At 45.8% G+C, this 20,831-nt stretch overlaps 1 protein-coding gene across 2 annotated transcripts; it reads right to left on the reverse strand.

Annotated features, from left to right (window-relative positions):
* Nucleotides 1–1,450: 1,450 nt before the first annotated feature.
* On the reverse strand, nt 1,451–19,324 carry GBX1 (gastrulation brain homeobox 1). Of its 2 annotated transcripts, none has more exons than XM_004430605.3 (2): nt 18,784–19,324; nt 1,451–2,212 (listed from the first exon to the last, which is right to left on the reverse strand). In XM_004430605.3, exons 1-2 carry the CDS (start codon nt 19,307–19,309, stop codon nt 1,659–1,661), a joined length of 1,080 nt encoding a protein of 359 aa, XP_004430662.1. In that variant the 5' UTR covers nt 19,310–19,324; the 3' UTR covers nt 1,451–1,658. The 2 variants fall into 2 exon arrangements, with proteins under 2 accessions (XP_004430662.1, XP_087289315.1); XM_087433189.1 differs by having other exon boundaries at nt 1,451–2,209; nt 18,784–19,309.
* Between the last annotated feature and the right edge of the window lie 1,507 nt (nt 19,325–20,831).

A 20,831-nucleotide genomic window follows, 5' to 3' on the forward strand; every position in this document is an offset into this window, starting at 1 on the left:
CTGACCACCATCTCCTGAGTCTCCTTGCCTCACTCATAGCCTGCCTATTTTTCTTCTCAGTGGCTCTGTTCTTTACTCTAGCTCTCCTCCCAAATCAATGCAGGTCATATTTCTTCCCAAGAAGCCCTATTTACCGTGATACCAACTTCAGCTGGTTTCTGTAATAATCCTCTTTCTCCAGTGTCTGCGCAGGCGTGTCTGTGCAGCCCTGCTCCGCAGCTGATACAGGATAGTAGCCCTTCTGTGACGGTGGGGGAAATGGCAAACAGCTCTAGTTTGTTTCGTTTCCCTCACACTATACTCTGTTGCAAGTGCCCCTGAAGCCTCATATCCCTATGTTCCCTTCGTCCACTAATGCTGTTCCTTAATTTGCTCATAGAATTCCAACCCCAAAGCCTCTAATTCCTATCTCCGTAGCTTCCTCTACAGAACACACACTTCCAGAACCAGCAGATTCATTCCTTGCCTCATCCATTTTGCAGTGGGCCCTCTCAACCCATCTCGTTGTATAACAAAAGAGGATTTGGTATCCCAAGCTTCGTAAACAGTGTGATGGGAAGGAGAGACCACAATTAATGCCATAAGAACAGAGAACTGGAAGTGGGTCTTTTACTGCAGGCCCTCACGTCTGGAACATCAAAGGGTGGCAGAGATGGACTAAGCTGGTACGTCCTCTACATAGAAAAAGATTTATTAACGAGCTCACAGGTAATAAGGGTGAGCCCCTGCCCTGCCCCAGTCACTGACAGGACTGGTAACCTCTACCGAGTTAGATAGGGCTTGGAAAGACCCCAGCTAAAGTAGGGTCAAGTACTTCATTTCCCCCCATAGTGCAAAAGGGAGTGAATCCTCTATCCTGTAAGTCTGCCAACTCTTCCAAAGAGAAGAAAGCAGAGAGGAAGAAGCTTGCCTGTTTAATGGGTAAAGAGAAAAGAAGTGCCAGGTCAGGAGAAGGAGGTCTAGAGGTGCGAATGGCGGGCAGTGCCCGGAGTGGGAAACGACAGAAGTGGAGGTAGTTTACATGGGAGGAGATGGTTAGTGCTGAAGAGCTTCTAAGGAGGCAAGTGACAGTTCCATTTCATTTCTTTGCATATCCTTGTACTACAGACAGGCAAGACGGTACCCACCCCGGGCAGTAAGATGGAACTAAACTCTGGCTGAGGATCGAGGACATAGACCTTTCCCAATCCCTCTCAGGGGTGCAGACAGACAGAGGCAGATAGCTCCATATATACACACTTTACACAAAATAAATAAGGAGGTGTGATCAGCTTGGCTAGGTATCACCCTGGACTGCTCCCACTCCTGTCAGAAGTGATTCCAGGGCATTAGCCAGGAACCTTTCAGGCGCTAGGCATTTTAGAACCCACCCCCTCCCCAGGAGTCCACCTCAGTCCCAACAGCTCCTCAGCAATGAGAACCCAAGCCCCTTTAACCCTGAAGCCCCCAGTCCTGAGGGTCTCTGGAATAGGCTCAGGGCCAAGTGCCCACATCTCAGGTTGCCAGGAGAGCACACCTAGAGCTAAGTTAATTGCCAACTGAGCCCTCTCCTAGGGCAGAATCACAGTAGTAGCCCCTTTGGTCCACAGAACCCTAACCCAGTCTCAGAGCAGGCTCAGGAACAGATCCTTTGCCTTCCGAAGTCCTTGGGAGCCCCTTCAAGGCCGGGCCCCCTGTTCCAGTTGTTGGTGCTGGCTCCTCACAGCAAACCTGTTGACATGCACAGGTATGGGCACGACAATCTTGGGGTTTCTTACGGGCTCCCCAGAACGGCTGCTCACATTGCCAGCTTTGATGCGCTTCCACTTGGCCCGCCGATTCTGAAACCAGATCTTGACCTGCACCTCACTGAGCTTGAGGGCGTGGGCAATCTGGGACCGCTCTGTCAAGCTCAGGTATTTCTTGCAATGAAACTCCTTCTCCAATTCCAAAAGCTGCTCACTAGTAAATGCTGTGCGGCGCCTTCGGCTTTTGCCCCCAGGAGCTGTGACTCCTGCTGCCACTGGTGCCCCTTCCTCAGTTCCAGGCCCCAGGCTTCCCTTTAGCTTCAGTTTAGGTCCCAGGAGAGCCCCGGGGCCCCCTGCAGAACTGTCCAGGAAACCGTCGTCCTCGCTGTCACCGCCTGAGCCCTCTTCCTCCTGTTCGCTGCCTGCTGGGTCTCCTGCTGGTGCCTCCAGCTTCTCCTCATCTGAGCTGTACACCTTCCCCTCTGCTGTGGGGAGCAAAAACCAACGGACGGGGAGGGAGAAGGCAAGGAAAAGGCAGATAGGTTGGAGGAGGCACATGGAACCATGGCCAGGCATAGACAGAACAACAGCAGGAAGAGATACAGACATGGAGGAGATGAGATGGGGAGGGAGGTGAGACAAGGATGGCACATCCAGGGGGAGGGGGAGGGAAGAGGATCAGGGAAGACAAAGAAATGGGAAGAAAGGTATTAACCAGCACAGATTTCACTACGCAAAGTGGGGGAGCCAATAAGTGTCTACCAAAGGAACACCATTCCTAGGACTGTGACCCCTCAACTTTCCCACCACCCACCTCATTCTCCCTACCCACTACCTTCCCAGCTTTCTCCAAACCCAGACCAAGAATTTTCACTCATTTGCCACCCCTCCAAACCCAAACCACACAGCCTCTGGTGCCAGAATGAAGCAATGAGGGACCTGGCTTAGGACCCTTTCAGTTATTATAGGGAGGAATGAGTAATGTAGGAGAATTTACGTTTGCAGGATAGATGGGGAGGTGGGGGCTGTTGGCCTTTGTTATTCTCCTAAGAATCCTCACCTGGCCTGGCGGGAAGAGCTATGTGTTGACCTCTATTCTGTCTCCCCACCTTCCCTCTTCCCTAGATCTAGAATCTTAGAATCTCATTTCCAGATGGAAACTTCAGGGTCATCTGATTCCCCATCCTCACCCCTCGCCCCCAAATCTGGGTCCAAGAAATGTTATCCAAAGATTTGGGAGTCAGAAGGTTTCCTTACCCCCCCTTCCCAATTCTGCTTAACCAGACCATCCAGTCCAGAATGAGGACCCCTCCCAGCCACATGCCACCTTATCAGTGGCCACATTTTTCTTACAATTACTTAGCCCCCCAGGCCCCTTTCAGTCCTTCTCCTTAATTTTAAAATGATGCCATCTCTTTCCCACCTTCCCTCTTTCCCGGCCAAGGTTGCTGAGCAGCACAGTTGTTTTCTGCTCAAGTTCAGAATCCTGAGGACCCTGAGCCGGATGTCCGCTGGGAGAACTGAAGGGTATATGGGAGAAGGAGGAGAAAGAAACAGAAGTGCAGCAAAGGAAAATATAGAGAGGAAAATGATAAGAAATTTTGACTTAAGTGTATTACTGATTATTTGTAATCACAGGCATATAAACATTTTAATCCAAACATAATTCTAAAATTTAATTTAACCATTGGTTTTAATCTTCTTATCCACTGACGTTTTTGTCAGAACTGCAAATAATGCACTACAAATGTTTTCAGTGTTTGAGTTTTACGAAATCCCTTGTTTTTTGCCCAAAGGACAAATAAGCAGTGAAACAACAAAAAGTCAAAAGAAACCAACCAACAGGAAAGAGAACAAGAGAAAATGGATAATCTGTATACTGAATAGTCAGCTCCTTACCAATAGAGTTCACTGTGAAAAGGGTGAGGACTTCATAAATGTGAGAGTGCATCTATCCACCACGTATCACATGTACACTAATAAGCACACTCCGAGGTTGGGAATACAACCCAAAGTAAAATAAATTCAGGGAACGATAAAATGCTTTATAAGAGAAAAAGGGTATGCTCGTGTGTACGTGGCTAGAACACTTTCCAGCACTCAGTTTACCTGACATCTTCTCTAACCCCTCCCCATCTGCCTGCACATGAGCAAAAACTTCTCAGGGCCTCCAAGACCAGCCCAGTAACTTTCAATCCCCTTCCCATCCCCAGAGTTGTCCTTTATCCTCACTGATGCAATCTACACCTGTCTCTTCTCCTCAAGAGCCACGTTTACATTTTCCTTAGAGGCCAGAATTCTCAGCCCATGTCCAGATCACCCACCTCCATCTCAATCAGCTTCTTCACACCTCAGGGGTATTTTTATTCCCTGGCCCCAGCTTTTTCTTCCTGCAATACTTCATTCTTTATCTAACCTCAAAACCCATGTGGCATACCCTACTTTAGGCTCACCCAGCCTTCCTATGCTACTCCTATTTGTTGCTTTTCACCAGCAAGTGAAAAGCAAGTGTTCCCTCTTTAACAGCTTGCCCAAGCTTCACTAGCACCCAGCTTCAGGTACTGCCTACAGATAAATATACTGTCTGTAGATGATGTGCTCCTCACAATACTCACCTCTCTTCACCCCATACTTTCTCCCATATCTCATCCCTAGCCAAATTCATTTTATTTTCTGCAAGATTCACACCCTTGGTTTCCTCCTTCATTTCATTAAGGGCTCTTCCCTGCACTATTTTCCACTTCCATAGAACTCAAACTTAACATGTCCTAAACTGAACTCCTGATCTTTCTCCCAAGCCAGCTCTTCCTCATCTGAACCCATGTCTTTCCCATCTCAGTTCAAGGTAACTCCCTCCTCCCAGTTGTTCAAACCAAACCTTCACTCTCTCTCACAACCCATGCCCAATCCACCAGCAAATCCTGGCAGTGCTGCTGCCTTTAAAATACATCCGGACCCTGACCTCTTCTCACCACCTCCTCAGCATCCAACTAGTCCAAGTCACCATCATCTCTCACCCGGTTCATTGACATTTTCTCTCAACTGGTTTCCTTGCTTCTGCCCTTCCTGCCCCTCTCCCAGATTATTCTTCTCTCTGTTTGGAATACTATACTCTTCACCTAGATTTTTGCATTGGCTCATTCCCTATCTCCTTTAGGTCATCACTTTATCAATGAGACCCTCCCTGATCATCCTTTTAAAATTAAAACTCCCAATACTCTCTATTTCCCTTCTCTGCTTTATTTGTTGCAATAGTACATGTCACCAACTTTACTCATTTATTTTATTGGCTGTCTCTTCCTATTAAAATATAAATTCCATGAAGGTAGGGATTTTTTTTTTTTCTGAGGAAGACTCGCCCTGAGCTAACGTCTGTGCCCATCTCCCTCTATTTTGTATGCTTCCTCAACAGCATGGCTTGATGAGCAGTGCATAGGTCCATGCCTGGGATCCGAACATGCGAACCCCGGGCCACCAAAGTGGAGCGCGTGAACTTCACCACGATGCCACCGGGCTGGCCCTGGGATTTTTGATATATGTTTTCGTTACTGTATCTTCAGCATCTAGAAAATTACGTGTACAGAGTAGGCACTCAATAAATATTTGTTGACTAAATAAAATAAACTATTCCTAAGCACCCTCTCACTCTCTCTCTCCCCATCTCTGTCCTTCCTTTCCCAAGGCTGTCCTAAAATATTCCCCACAACCTCACCCCATCCCAGCTCTGGTGCCCATAAGACACTCTCTCCATGAATATTATCCTACCCACTTTTCAGGATGCCCTCTCATCTCACAGTAGCTAGAGAGGAACCCATACGGAGAGCGCATCTATGGGATCTTATGCTAAAAGAAATGAAGGACAATCCCCAACATCATTACTCAATCCTCTAACTTATAATTTTTAAGACACAGTTTGTAGTAAATAATAACAGAAAGAATAACAAAAGCTTTTAAAAACTCAGCCCAATATTACAATATTTTAAACAGCTGCTAAAAAGGCAGAAACTGGGTTTCAGGGCTTGAAGGATGAAATCACTTAGCACAGCTCCAATCACCCAGAGGGTGTCCAATAAATCTAAATTGATGATGATTGAGATGAGGCTCCCAGGTTCCTTGATCTGGCAGGACCCTCCTGAGATTATATCATCCATCCCTCTGTCTTCAGACAGATTCCATAAAATCAAGCCCACGTAAGCAGGCCTCCCTCAGTGCTGCTTTTAAAGCCATACAAGGAGCACAGGTTCACAACCTCTCTTGGTTACTTGATCCCAGTGGGATGCTGAGCGGCAGAGGCAAGAGCTTCTCTCTGAGCCTTTATAATCGTGACATTGAGGGCTCTGATAACCAACTCCTGGAAGGAGGTGGGGGTGGGGCAATGGAAGAAAGAAATTGGGAGGGGAAAATACAGCTACAGGAGTGTCTGGGAGAGTGAATAAGACCGAGGTGTAGGAGAACGAAGGAAAGGCCAAAGCCGGCAGAAAGAGGACTGGGGCAAGAGAGAAGTGGGGTAGACATAGTGGCAGAAGAATTAAATGATGAATCAGAGAAACTGAAAGGGCTGAAAAGTTTAGAGAAAGGAGAGAAAATAGGAAAAAAAAAATCAAGGGAAAAAAAGAGCACAAAAAGCTTTTTTTTTTTTTTTAAACACCTCTTCCTTTTTTACCCAAAACATTGATGCATTTGGAGCAAAGCAAACATTTTGGCCCTGCCATTTGCTCTTTGCTCCAACAACAGATGGAGCCCTTTAGAATGCAATACCCAAAAGTGATGGAAACATATTCAGAAGAAATGGATGAGCAATATAGTAGTCCAATCTTTTACAATACAGCAATGTTGAAACAGCTTACTGTTTTTTTGTGAATTAGCTAAAAAATAAATGCAAGCTATTTTCTTTTATCTGATTTATAATATTAGTGGTAAATATAATCAAACAAAATAAAACAAAAACTGTACATAGAAAAATGTTATTGACTAAAAATTGACAGAAGCAAATCTTCTCGATAAAATTTCTATTTGCAAATTTTGATTTAGAATAATTGGACTTGGTAGATATAATGTCCATAAAAGTAAATTTCTAATTGCAGATGCTATAACTGGTTGATATGAACGAAAAAACTTGATCAACAAAACAAGATTTCATTGAAAATTTTACATGAGAAATAATGATTCCGATGAGAATAATTTCAGCAAAAGGAAAAATTTTAAATTGGAAATGATTTGACTGTGCTAGGTAGGTAGGCCAAACAGAAAGGTTCTGTCCTTTGTGTATGAAAATGATATTACTGGTAATAGAAGAGCATATTGAGTTTTCCGCTTGTTCCCTATGGGTAAGTCTAGATTCTATAAAAAAAGTTTAGTGTTTGTTCAGGGGGAATGATTGTGGGACAGATTAGTTATTAGGAAACATCCAGAGTTCATGTGACTTCTTCTGGTGGATGCTATTATCCTAAGAACCAGAAATCACAAGGTTTGAACCACGATTACTTGTAGAGTCCGTGCCAGGGGCATTAATCCCGCTCCAGAGAGCAGCATTCAGGCTCCAGTGATGCACTTGCATGGAGCCTTCCTTCTGAGAGGAAGGGAAGCAGCTCCAAAGACACCCCATCTTGGTAATGGGTCAGGTCAGGCTGGGGGAAAAATCAAGGGCCAAGGAATCCATGGTAGGTATTCTCCAGTAGAAAGAATAAACAGCACTAGACTCGCACAGTCTAGAGGCAGAGTCCTGAAGCTGTGGTCACCAAGGATGATGGTCCCGGGTCATGGAGCAGAAAACCATCCAGGGAGTGGAGAACCACTTTAGATCCCAGCTACGGGAACTCACAGAGCCCCAGTGCTATCCCTCATCCACTCTGCTCTGTTCTAGCTTATATAAAATCAGTAGTCTTTATTATTCAAGGAAGAGAAGTCATTACATTCAATTCTGACTTCTCTTCCCTGTACTTCAAAAACAACTACCCTCACACTCCCCCAACCACTCTGAGGACAGTGAGTCTCCTTCTAATCCTCCCCTGTCAACTACTCAGCTTCCTGACTACAGAACCAATTTGGATGGGGTCAAACGGTGGGAAGAAACCCAGGTCATTCCTCAAAAAAGAGGTATTTTTGCCACTACTCTCATTTCTAAATCCTCATGCCATCATCATGCCCAGTACAGATTTCTCTGTTCTTTTTGGAGATAGTATGCAATTAGCTCACTTTCAATTTTTCACTCATCTCCATTAATTTCATGCTTCCTATAATTTTAGGTACAATAGGGAAAATTCATTTTCACTTCCTCTCTCTACTCTTCTCACAACTATTCAGCATTCTTTACTCCAAATCCACATGAGAATTTTCTCTATATCACTACCATCCAGAGCCCTTCCCACCTTCACAAGTTCAGGGCAATTTCCCCACCACCAGTCCAAGCTCAGACTACTAACCTTCATGGCATACTAACAGTGTCATTGCCAAGAGCACCTTTGTATGAATTTTAACTTTCCAAAACACTTTCATACTTAATATTTTATCTTCAAGCAACTCACTGAAGTAGAGTAGACCTATTATTAGTAGTAACAGGAGGTTAGTAAACTTATGTTCAGGTGGAAAAACTGTTTCAGAAAAATTAAATGATTTTCCTAGGTCACACAGCTAGGGACAGAGCCATGTCTAGAATCTTGGTCTCCTAAATCTCCAATCAATGCTCTTTCTACCCTTTCTAGTAAAATGGCTTCTCCTCCCCTCCCACTTGAAGTAAAACTCCTCTCCCCAGATGCCTCATAAGATAAATAACCTTCCTATCAAATCCAGTTTTATTTAGACCTCATCCCTTTCACTTACCACTACAGAGCTCTAGCCTAATCATTAATATCTTCCTTTAACATTCTCAGAGAGATTCTTACAATTGCCCTAGGAGAGGCCTCACTCACCAAATGTCACCTTTGTCCTTTAACAGGCTATTTTTCCCATCATTCCCCAAGACAAAATTCCCACCAGAACGTCCTATATTTTCTTTCATTATTGGTTTGTATGATGTAATCTTACCAGTCAGCATTCCTTTTATTTAGAAATGTATTTTCTCATTTTAAAAATAATGTTTTCAAACTATGGAAATAGTTTTGTTTTAATATCAATTTTCTTTAGCTTCTAGTTCACAACTGTCTCCCTCATCCCTCAAATACAGCTCTTTCTTGGACAGGAATCAGCCTCATTGAGGAATAGAAATTTTTCTTCCATCTCCATCTCTCTCTACCTTCTTCATTATAGAACTCTCTTCAGAGCTTCACTCCTAGTACCTCTTCTATCACTCCTAGGACTACTTATCTAGCCAGGGAGAAGGCTTTCCTCCCTAATACTGAAAGAAAGTTAAAGGTACATTCTTTTCTTTCTTTCTGGTTGAGGCAGACATCTGTTTGGGGTTTGTTTTTGTCTGCCCAGCATCCCTTCCCCCTTTTGTTTACTAACAGCACCCCCTTCCTTTGGGCACTGCTTCTCGTCTACCACCCAGTACAGTAGGACAGTCAATCGCATTTCTCCACCCCTAGGGACGTGACTCAAGCTAGTTAATCAGTCATTGTATGATTTTATATATGTTCGAATCCACTAGGGTCCCAACCTGGGATTATAAAAATTTAGAGCTTCTTATGCTTGCACCCTCCCATACCTCTCTTAAGAATAGGATGAGGCCAAGACAGAGAGAAGAGCCAGCTTGACAGCAAGAAAAAAAGACCTAACAACACTGTTTGCATTTCTGGATCCACTCCTGTACTTCACAGTCACATGAATCAATAAATGCCCATTTTAGCTTAAATTAGAGTTGAGCTACTGTCACTAGCGACCCAAAGAGTTCTGACTACATACAATGCTGTAACTAGAAGTGACAATAATCTCATGACTCCAGGGAAAGTAAGCCTCTGCACCTCACTCCCACAACTCTCCCAACCAAAATAATTTTTCCACATTACCTGAAATTATTCATAATAACACCACCTAAAATTCCACCAGTTTGAAATTCATTGGAACTTTAAAAAATCTCCTTAATCCATCTGAATGTGAATTATTTTAATCCAATGGCTTTGTTCCTAACATCAAGTTGAGATCAGATTTATGAGGGAATAGGAATTTTGATGATGAAAAAAGAAGGAGAGGTATTTTTCTTAAATGGAGAGAAAGGAAGAAGCGCCCCCAGTGGGATATAGCAGAAGGACTTTGGGCAGCCTTGGGATCTACAGAGGACACCAAAACATGAGACAGGGAAAGCAAAAGGAGGGAGAATGAGCCAAAGACAAAATTTGAAATCTACCCCTATTAGATTAGCATTCCCCATATAAACAGTTCTCAGAATACAGTGCCATTTCTATCATTACTCCCAGAAATATCTGTCCTTATCAGTATAGACAGTGTCACCCATTCCCACACAATTCCTAGTAAAGAGGTCTTTCCCAGCTTAATTCCCAGGAAAGCTCCCCATCCATTTCTAGTACAAGGACAATACCAATAATTTCTTGCACACTTATTACTTTAGGGTGGTGGACAAATATCTTCTCATTTAATTCTTAACTTTGTGAGATAAGTATCATTGCTCTTATTTTACTGGCGAGGAAACAGACTGCAGAAGTTAGTATTTTGCTGTAGATCACAAAGAAAGGGTGGCACCAAAATCTGTATCCAAAGCCGGTGCTGGTTCCTCTGCGCTACACCATATCTCTTTGTCAACACTGAATGGAAAAAAAAGGGTGAATTCTAACGTCACCGGATCATAAATATTGTACCAAGTGGAGAAATAATATAGAAGGCCAGGAACTGATTCCACAACATAGCTTTTCTTTTTCTCACTCCCTGACGGGCACTGCTTCCTTCCTCACCAGGTAAAATAAAGTTAGTCACAATGGACCCCCAATCTTTTGGGCCTAGATAAGATCTACTTCTACCTTCATAAAATGTTTCCTTCTCTCATTTAATATGATGGCTGTACACAGCCACAGCTCAGGTAACACCTCCCCGATTCCAGGTGACAAAGTCTTTTCTATCCTAAAGCCCAGCCCTGATTTCACCTCAAGATGTTCATATCCCAGCCTGCCTTGTCCTCGTCAGCTACCACGACAACTCAACACTAAAATGTATAGAATTTCCCACAATCCCTCTGCTCAGGATGCCTTTTTTTTTTGTAAGGAAAGAATTCATTAATGAAGGTTTCGTTATAGATAAAAACAGAATTGTAGGGGCTGGCCTGGTGGCACAAGCGGTTAAGTGCACGCGCTCAGCTGCGGCTGCCCAGGGTTCGCGGGTTCAGATCCCAGGTGCGCACCAATGCACTGCTTGTCGAGCCATGCTGTGGCGGCATCCCATATAAAGTAGAGGAAGATGGGCACAGATATTAGCTCAGGGCCAATCTTCCTCAGGAAAAAAGAGGAGGATTGGCATCAGATGTTGGCTCAGGGCTGATCTTCCTCACAAACAACAACAACAACAACAACAAAAACAAAACAGAATTGTAGGGCTGGAAGCAACCTTAGAGTTCACCTAACTCAAACCCCTATTTTACTGATGAGGAAGCTAAGACACAGAGGTGTGATGTGGCCAAGACCACTCAGTTACATACTTTTAGTATCTACACATAATTTATAGAATATTTATCATCCATTTCAGCACAAAGTGCTTCTTACCCTCACTCTCAGGATGATTTCATCTTCCTCCCTCCTAGTACAGTTCTGCATCATTTCTCTTCCCAATACAGACTTCCACTTCTCCATTACTTCTATAATTTTATTTATTTTTTTCCCCCAAAGTCCCAGTAGATAGCTGTATGTCACAGTTGCACATCCTTCTAGTTGCTGTATGTGGGACGCGGCCTCAGCATGGCCAGACAAGCTGTGCGTGGGTGCAGGCCCGGGATCCGAACCTGGGGCGCCAGCAGCGGAGTGTGCGCACCTAACCGCTAAGCCACGGGGCCAGCCCCATTACTTCTATTATAGTACCATTTCCTCCATAATTCACGGTCAAGAAATCCATCTCCCACTACCCCCAGTTCAGAAGTATTTTCCTGTTTCTCCCATCCTCATTTTCACACAGTGCTTTTCCCTCATAACCCTAGTCTCTGTTAGTCCCTGCAGCCCCTCTGCTTCTAATACAGATTTTTTATTTCATCACTTGAAGATTATTCCTTTCCCTTCCATAATGGGAAGGGAATGAAGATACTGCTTCACGACTACTTGCAGCACAATGCTGTCTCTTCCTACTACAACTTAATTCAACTTGTGTAGGTCACTCTTCTATCATACCAAATTCAAGCATCTCTTCTCCCTGTCACTCTTTCTCCCAATTAAGACATCAATATTCCTTCCACATTACTCTAAGATTTCTCCCAGCATGATCACATTTCCAGTGAAAAATCCCAACCTCTTCTCTATTACCCCTAATTCAGACCTTTTTTTTTTTTTTGGTGAGGAAGATCAGCCCTGAGCCAACATCTGCCAATCCTCCTCTTTTTGCTGAGGAAGACTGGCCGTGGGCTAACATCCATGCCCATCTTCCTCCACCTTATATGGGACGCCACTACGGCATGGCTTGACAAGCAGTGCGTCGGTGCGCGCCTGGGATCTGAACCCGTGAACCCTGGGCTGCCGCAGTAGAGCACATGCACTTAACTGCTTGCGCCACCGGGCTGGCCCCTAATTCAGACCTTTTTGGTTCTCATCATTACCACTGTAGCTGTGGGCACCACCACCTGCATAGAGAGCTCTGTACTTTTCACCGGTTCAGATACAGAGTTTCTTCTCTCCTACCCTAGCATGGGGCATTTCCCCATTCCCCCTAGATAAAAGTTCTCTCTCACTGAACTTTTTCCTTCCCATCATTCCTATTTAAGTTTCTCTTTTTTTTGTACATCTACTCCATTACTTCTCTCATTTCTATTTCCTAACTTCCAATCAGTTTCACTGCAAAGATCCTTCTTTTCCCATTACTTCCAAGGCAAGATTCTTGTCTATAGCTTCTGACTGTAACATCACTTTCAATGCAAAGCACTTTGCTCATATCATGTTCCTCCTTCTTTCCAATTAAAATGTTTTCCCCTCATTATTCCAATTACTGCCTCTCTCCCATTATTCCCAGTATAGACTATTCATGCACATCACTCTGAGTACCAGAATTATCCTCCTAATCATTTATAATATATATCTCCATATTTACATATGCCACTGCAGAGATCCCTTCTCTCTTCCAACCCTCCCAAGTGTTACCTTCACTAAGGTACAATGCATCTCAGTATCCATTCCAATACTCCTAATAAGATTCTCCTCTTATCATTTCTGAGATTCTCTCTCTCTCTCTCAACCAGGGTTTCTTAACCCTTTTTGTGCCATGAACTCCTTGGCAGTCTGATAAAGCCTATGAACCCCTCCTCAGAATAATGCTTTTAGGTGTCTAACATAAAAGACATAGGACTACATTAGAAGCCAATTATATAAAAATATAGTTATCAAATATTTAAAAATGAACTTGTGATATAATCATATATGTTTATTTATTAATTCATTAAACAAGATGCCTCCAAAGACTGTAAATTTATATGAATATTTGTGATTTCTATTGATGACAAAAATCTCAGGTACTGCTGAAACTACTACGGTTTCTGGCCTCCATTCATAATTAAAGGAAGTGCCAAATTTTAGTTAGAAGTTAGTAAAAATAAAGATGTAGTTTTTTTCTCACCCATAATTAACAGATCCCCTCACAAGTGATCCATGGAATCCATGTTAAGAACCCTACTTTAAACACTGAGGCTAGAAAAATAAGTTTTCATTCTATGGAATTGAAAGCAGCATTAAAATTCATCTGAACCAAAATTTTTTTTTTTTTTTTAAAGATTTTATTTATTTATTTTTCCCCCAAAGCCCCAGTACATAGTTGTCTGTCATAGCTGCACATCCTTCTAGTTGCTGTATGTGGGACGCGGCCTCAGCATGGCTGGAGGAGTGGTGCCTCGGTGCGCACCCGGGATCCGAACCCGGGCCGCCGGCAGCGGAGCGCACGCACTTAACCGCTAAGCCACGGGGCCGGCCCTGAACCAAAATTTTTACGTTACAGATGAGGAAACTGAAGCCTAGAGAAGTTACAAGAAGACTTTGAATCTCCCATAGTGTCCTGAACATTCTAAGCCCGTAATAGACACACAATAAATTTTCCCTCAATTGAACTAAGCGACTTGCCAAAGTTGCACAGCTAATGAGTAACAAGTTGAGACCTGAACCCACATGTTATGACTCCTAAGTAGATGTTCCTTCAATCAAATTAAGCTAACGCAATATTTGCCTTTCTATAAATGTCAATAGAGCAATCACTCTTACTGTATGCTCTTCCTCAAGAGTTCTAGGCAAACATACTGTGGGTCTCCATCAGTTCCAAGAAAAATCTCCCTCTTGTTGCTAACAGAAGTCTCTGATCCCATGTCACATTATCATTTCCGGTTTTCCTCTCATGAGGAAATATATCTTGACAGTCATAATGGATACTATTCAGAAATTAATTGATGGTCATCTAAAATGGTCTCTAGCTACAATCAGGTGCTTAGCTTACAGCAATCAGTACTCAAATAGCATGCTCCTAGGAAGTTTCCCTAGTCTCCTTGCATGATTTCCATTATTATTGCCAATCTCTATTCAGAAACTAGCAAATCTTTTTCTGTTTAGTTGAAATAATGTTCACTACACTGCCATCTCTCAGGTTTGTCCCATCATATTCTCGTTTCTATATCACCTCAACTACAAATGTTTTTTCTTCATCATGCTCAATACTGGCATTATCTTTCATATCAATCTCTCACTATATTTTTATCATCCATCCAACAATTATATATGGAGTATCTACCATCCCTCACTTAAATATTTGTTTTCAGGCAATCCAAATCTTTTCTCCCTGAATGAATCATTGCTCTAGACACCTCCAATTTAAAGTTTTCTACTGCATTTCTCCAAACGGACAGCTCTTTTCATCACTCCCCCCAGCACATAGCATCCTCTTCACCCGTCATCTCTGTGATGTGTATTTGCACCACATCCTCAAGTTAACTTGGATTACTCTCAGGGCTCACACACACCTTCACACACAACAGAATCATCTCTGCCCATCCCACTCAAGGCAGAATTCTCTTTTTTCCTGTCATTTAGAGCTTACTGCTCTCTTCTCTCCATTATTCCTAATACATCAAGGACTTCACTATCCACCCCAATTCAAAGCTCCTTTCCCCCATCACTTTCATATGACTCTGTTCTCACAACTCTCTAGATAGGTTATGTTGAATATGGTCACCACTGGCTACATGAGGCTACTGACCACATAGCTAGTCTGAATTGAGATGTGCTAGAAGTGTAGAATACACACTGGATTTCAAAGACTTGGTATGAAAAGAGGATATAAAACATCTCATTAAATTTTTTTATATTGATTAATGCTAAAATAATGTTTTGGACATATTGGGTTAAACAAAATATATTAAAATTAATTTCACCTGTTTCTTTTTACTTTTTAATGTGGCTAATAAAAATTTTTAAATTACATAAATGGCTTGCTAGACAGCACTACTCTGGGCTCTTCTGTTGATTCATACTTTTAAATCTTCCCTACTAATTCAAAATTCTCTCCTCTTATCACTCCTACTAAGACACCTTCCCCAATTATCCCCACTGCTCCCCACACTCCAAACGGAGAGCTATTTTCATTCTATCACTCTCAATATGTTTTCTACACCATTATTTCTGTACATAGTATTTCTTTTTGCCTGCTAACATAGCCTCTACCTCTGCAATCAAATCATAATAAAGTTCTGTTTTCTTCTTCATCAATTCTAGTAGGGTGGAATCTGTCTTAACTCTCAGCAAAATTTTAAAAAATAGTCCTTGTAATTCCCAACAAAAAGAACTTCACTTATTATTTTCCAAACTGGCCTATCTACACCATAATTTCATCTAAAAGCGCTAGTAATTATAAAACACTAAACAAATGTAAATTTATAATTTCAGAGCAATGCCACCCATTCACACTAGGATAGCAATTCCTCCTCTGTCATTTTATTTATTTATTTATTTTTTATTTTTATTTATTTATTTTTTTCCCCCAAAGCCCCAATAGATAGTTGTATGTCATAGATGCACATCCTTCTAGTTGCTAAACGTGGGACGCAGCCTCAGCATGGCCGGAGAAGCGGCGTGTCGGTGCGCGCCCGGGATCCAAACCAGGCCGCCAGCAGCGGAGCACGCGCACTTAACCGCTAAGCCACGGGGCCGGCCCCCTCCTCTGTCATTTTAAAGATAGTGTTCTTTCTCTAAACTCTTCTAATGTTGAGGTTTCAAGTTTAAGCAGAGAACTCTCTTATTTCATGCTAAATACTCTAATACTTAAATTCCCCAAATGGAGTATTCATTTTCCCACCATTATCAGCATGGGCCAATGTGTCATCACTTCCCAAATTGATTTTAACAAATTAACAATTCTATAATTGCCTTTTATCAACTATTTTAGGAAAAATATCAAGACTCGGCGGGTAGACGTGAGTGGTGTGTCGAGGAAGAGTTGGGAGAGTGTGTACTGAGAGTGATAAGAAGTGGCAGTCACAGATAAGATCTCCCACTCATTATCCTCTTGGAATATTTCTTCTGAAATCTATCCTCACCGCTCTGCCCCAGAAACCCCGCTATAAACCCCTTATGTGTATCTCTTCCCAATATGAGAGATTACCTTCACTCAAGCACCTCTCAAAATTCTTCCTCTGTGAGGTCTCCTTCCCACCATTCTTAGCAAAGAAACTCCTTGTCTTTACTCCAAGAACCACGCAAGTCTGTTTTTTTTTGCTTCCAACATTTTCCTCCGATGATCTTTCCTTCATCATTCTATATATATAAATTCCAGTTTCCCATCACTCCCAGTATTGAAAAATCTTTTTAAAAAATTATTAGTAGTGTTGAAACTTTTCTCTGTTTCCTACTAGTAATTTATTTGGCTCCCTCCCAATCCTCTCAAGACAGAACTCTTTCACATACACACACACTTCTGGTGCAGAGATATTGTTCCCTTTCATTTAGCCCAGGCCAGAAATCCCTTATACACATCTCTTCCGATAGATAGCCCTCTCCTTTCTCATACGCTGTCTTTGGATAATCTGAGTATACAGCTCATTTGCTGGTCCCTTCCTCTGTTCTTCTTTCCTCAACATTTCTTTTCTGTTCTTTTCTCTGCTTATTCCTTTCTCTCTCTCTCAATGTCTGGTTTTACAATCAATATTCTATCTGCTTCAGAAAACAGCCCTCATTATACAAAAGGGTCAAAATAAGAACTAATGGGAATGTGAAAGAGCAGGACAAGTTGCTTGTTCTCGCATGGTCCGGGCATATTCCCCCCAGTTCTCCTCCATTGGAGGTGTCTCCTTCTCCCCCACCCCAGTTCGTCTCTGCCCCAGATGTGTCTAGGTCTTCCTCCAGCTCCTATTGCCTCCAAAGCGATCCATCCTTCTGATGACCTGCCTTGCTCTCTTTTCTGCCTTAGGACTATCCTATTCCCAAAATCCTACTCTTCCTTTCTTCTTCGGATCATCCTGACAGCTGTTCCCCTGTTCCCCCTACTCTAGTTCCTTTTATCTTGTGGACATTTCCTCCCACCTTCCAGTTGCTGCTCTATCATTTCCTTTTGATCCTCCTTAGGAGATGCTGCTCAGACTTCAGTGACTGGATCCTCCTGGTCCAACCAGGTACAAAACACAACAGCTGAATTCCCAAAGCCAAAATACCCGGGGCTAAAGAGGAAAAGAAGAGGAAGACAGGCCCTACAGCAGCCCTTGGGCTCTGGAGGAGTGATTAGCCCTTTGGACAATTCCAAGGAAGGCCCCAAAAAACCTATCATCAGGAATTGCCCTCCCCTGGCAAAGGACAAAAGGACTCTTGGATCTCCTCCTTGTCTCTGCTAGAGTCAGCCCCCAGGTCTCCTGGGGTCACTTCCACCTGCTAAGCTGGATGAGATGAATGGCTAAGCAGAGGCAGATTCATCCTGATGCTAAAGAAGTTTAAGCTTCCTGAACTCCACACTTGCATGCAGCCCATTTTTCTTAAATAAGGTCCACCAAATTGTACAAGCTTTGGACCTCAGCACCTGGATCTGCCTCTGGATAGTGGAAAGCTTTTCGGGCTTCTAGGGATTAAGGATCAATAGCGAGGCTAGGAGGGCTCTAAGTAGAGTGAATCTAAACAGAGTTCAGTGTAATAACCCTGCCTCTATGGAGAGGGCATCCTCCCATGGAGGATCCAGGGTTCCTGAATTCTCTCTTAATTGAATCTCACTGGTACTAGAATCAGCTGGATTCTTGACTCCAAGCCTTTGGGCCACACCCAACCCAGCCCAGCCTTTAGCCTCTCTCTTGGCCTCCCAGTCAGCCCTGGTTCAGTGGGTGCTAGGTCCCCTGCTAGCTAATATTCCCTTAGGCCCCCTACTCAGTTCTTTAAGACTTAGCTCTAAATCTGCCAATTCAGAAGTGATCTCTACTATTAAGGTGAAGACAGGTCACCAACAGGGTCACTACTGCTTTAAGACCCTCCCTTTGCCCCTGCATTCAGAGACCATTTGGGATCAATACAATCTTTTCCTCAGAAGCCAGAACGTGCCCTCTCCTCATTGAATTGACAGCTGCCCCAATGTACCCTCACCCTGCAGTCTTGCTGGTGTCCCCAGGAATCCCACAGTTGCAGCTTCTCTATTCCCCGCAGAGGAGAAAAATGAAGGGATTCTGAAAAGGAGACGCGGGAGTCGAGGCTTGAGGACTCGAATGCAGGGAGGAAGGAACTAATTTGGAGGGGAGTAGTGGGAAGTCTCTGGTGAGGCTTCAGGCACTCTGGAGACAGAGCAGGGCGGCGGTTCTAGGATCTAGAGGTGCCGTGTTTTGAACGGAATTGGAGGTGGTTCCGCAAAACCCGCCATCTGGGGGTCTGGGATTCCAGGGCTCCAGGCAGGTGCCGAGATTCTGAGCAGGCTGCTGTCTGGGATTTCCAGGTGAACTTGCCTCCCGCCCGGCGCCCTGGTCGGCCCCAGCACTTACCCGGCAGACTTGGGAAAGTCTCAGAGAAGTGCGGAGGCGGGGGCGGTGGGGGCTCTGCCACTTTCTCCCGGGCCGGCAGCAGCTCCTCGGCTTCCAGCCCGCTTTCTGGGCGTCGGCCGCCCGGCTCGGGATTGTTTCGGGCGGCGGCAGCAGCAGCGGCGAGCTCCGGGGGCCCGTAGAAGGCGTCGGGCGGCTCCGCGAAGCTGGGCAGCGTGGTGGTCAGCGCCACCATCGAGGGCACAGCCTGGCCCAGCCCCGCGCAGAAGGTGTTGGTAAGGCGGCCGGCAAAGGAGGCTAGCGGGGCGAGGGGCGGGAGGCCGGCGGGCAGCGGCGCAGGGGCCAGCGCCTGCGGCAGCACGAGCGGCCGGTAGGGCATGAACATGGGGTAGCCGGTGTAGAGCAAGTGGCCGGAGCGGGGCGGCGGCGGCCCGATGAGGGAGTCGATGGAAAAGGCAGTGCCCGGACCCCCACTGCCCCCGCTGCTGCCCCCGGGGGCGCCCCCACCTCCGGCTCCGGCTCTCTGCATCGTGCCCGGAGCTGCGGCCGCCCCGGGGCGCTCCCCTCCCGGCGCCGCCGTGCGCCCCGCGGCTCGGGCGCCCCGCGCGGACACGCAGGGCTCGCTCCTTGGCTCCCGGGCCGAGGTGGCGGCGGGGCGCGGGCTCGGCGCAGTGTGGCTCCGGCGCTGCTCTCCTTCTCTCTCATAAGGAGGGAGGGGGCGGGCGGGCGGGCTGGGGGTGTCGCCCTCCGGACTCATCCATCTTCCTCAAATTACGCTTCACTTCCTCCCTCCGCCCGCCGCCGCCGCGCCCGGCTCCCGCTCCCTCCGCAGAGCCGGTTCCCAGCGGCCCGGCCGGCCGGCCCGGGACCCCCGCCTACCCCCCGCGGCCCAACCAACTATTATTAATGGAGATTGATGAGGCCGGACACGCCGCTTTGTGAAAGTTTGCGGCCGATGAGAAGGCGGCGGCAGCTGCTGTGCCAGTGCCCCTCCCTCCACCCAGCCCGCCCCCCACTCGGCCCACTCGGCCCGGGCGTGGACTGGACCGTGGGCCCGGGCGTGGACGGGGCGCAGGGCGGCAGGCAAGGAGGGCGCACCCAGAGGGGCGGGCGGATGGGCGGCGGGGCCGGACCACAGCGCCCCTAGCCCGGGGCTGCGCCCTCCGTCGGACCCTAGGCCAGTCCCCTGGCGTGTCTTCCCGCCCCCGAAGCCCCTTCCCTGGCCCCTGGGGCGGACGACGTGGCGGCCCCAAGAGCAAACTCCGGCTTGGCGGGCGGGTCAGGACCTCCGCGCCCCCTCGAGCGGCGAGGCGGGAACGGCAGGGGGCGCGCTCTGCCGCCCGGCGCCGCCGCTCAGGGCCACTCGTATTGGGGCCCTTTTCCTCCTCGGCGGTCGTTTCTTCCCGACGCCGTTCACACTCCCTCCCCTGGGCTCTCTTCTCCTGGCATTGGCTCTTCCCCTTCTTCCTCATTCCCTCCTCCGTCGCGGACTCCCTTAGTCACTCACTCTGGCCTCTGTGGCTAATTTCCTCGAGGGCCCACACTATGCCAGGTACTTACCATTCCTCTCATCTTTCCCCCTCCATCTTTCTCCCATCTTTTACATTCGTTTCCTTCCTCCCACTCTTCCCTTTCCTGCCTTCGTTTCTATCCCTATTCCTATTTGATTATTCCTATTTCTCATTCCTATCCCAGTCCATCTTATTCTATTTTCCCCCCTCATTTCTTGCCTATATTTGTATCTCTTGTCTGTCTTTCTGTCTCTCTCCGTCTCTCTCCTTCACTCTCTCTCCCTCTCTTCTGCTATTAATTTCCCTGATTGGCTCCCTGGCTCCAGCGCTGCTGATGAGCCCTATTCATTCCCGGGCCTGACACTCTCGACCTGCCCTGGCTGATTGCTGGGGGCTGGCCCCAGGAGCGATGATGAGCCCCAAGGGTCAGCGGCGCTAATTATCCGCTAATTGCGGATGACTCTGCTCACCTCCCCCATTCTCAGACACAGAAATGATGGCGCCTTTTACCCTCCCCCTCCTCCTGATTCCCAGAAGTAG

Source organism: Ceratotherium simum, chromosome 1 (genome assembly GCF_057802395.1).
Source record: "Ceratotherium simum simum isolate JZ-2026a chromosome 1, ASM5780239v1, whole genome shotgun sequence".
Classification (NCBI taxonomy): Eukaryota; Metazoa; Chordata; class Mammalia; order Perissodactyla; family Rhinocerotidae; genus Ceratotherium; species Ceratotherium simum.

Bases quoted from the DNA above. Each gene is read 5' to 3' on its own strand.
- GBX1 (XM_004430605.3), bottom strand. From the start codon at position 19,309: ATGCAGAGAGCCGGAGCCGGAGGTGGGGGCGCCCCCGGGGGCAGCAGC. The intron at 2,213-18,783 runs GTAAGTGCTGGG...TGCTCCCCACAG, and splicing joins GACTTTCCCAAGTCTGCCGG to CAGAGGGGAAGGTGTACAGC.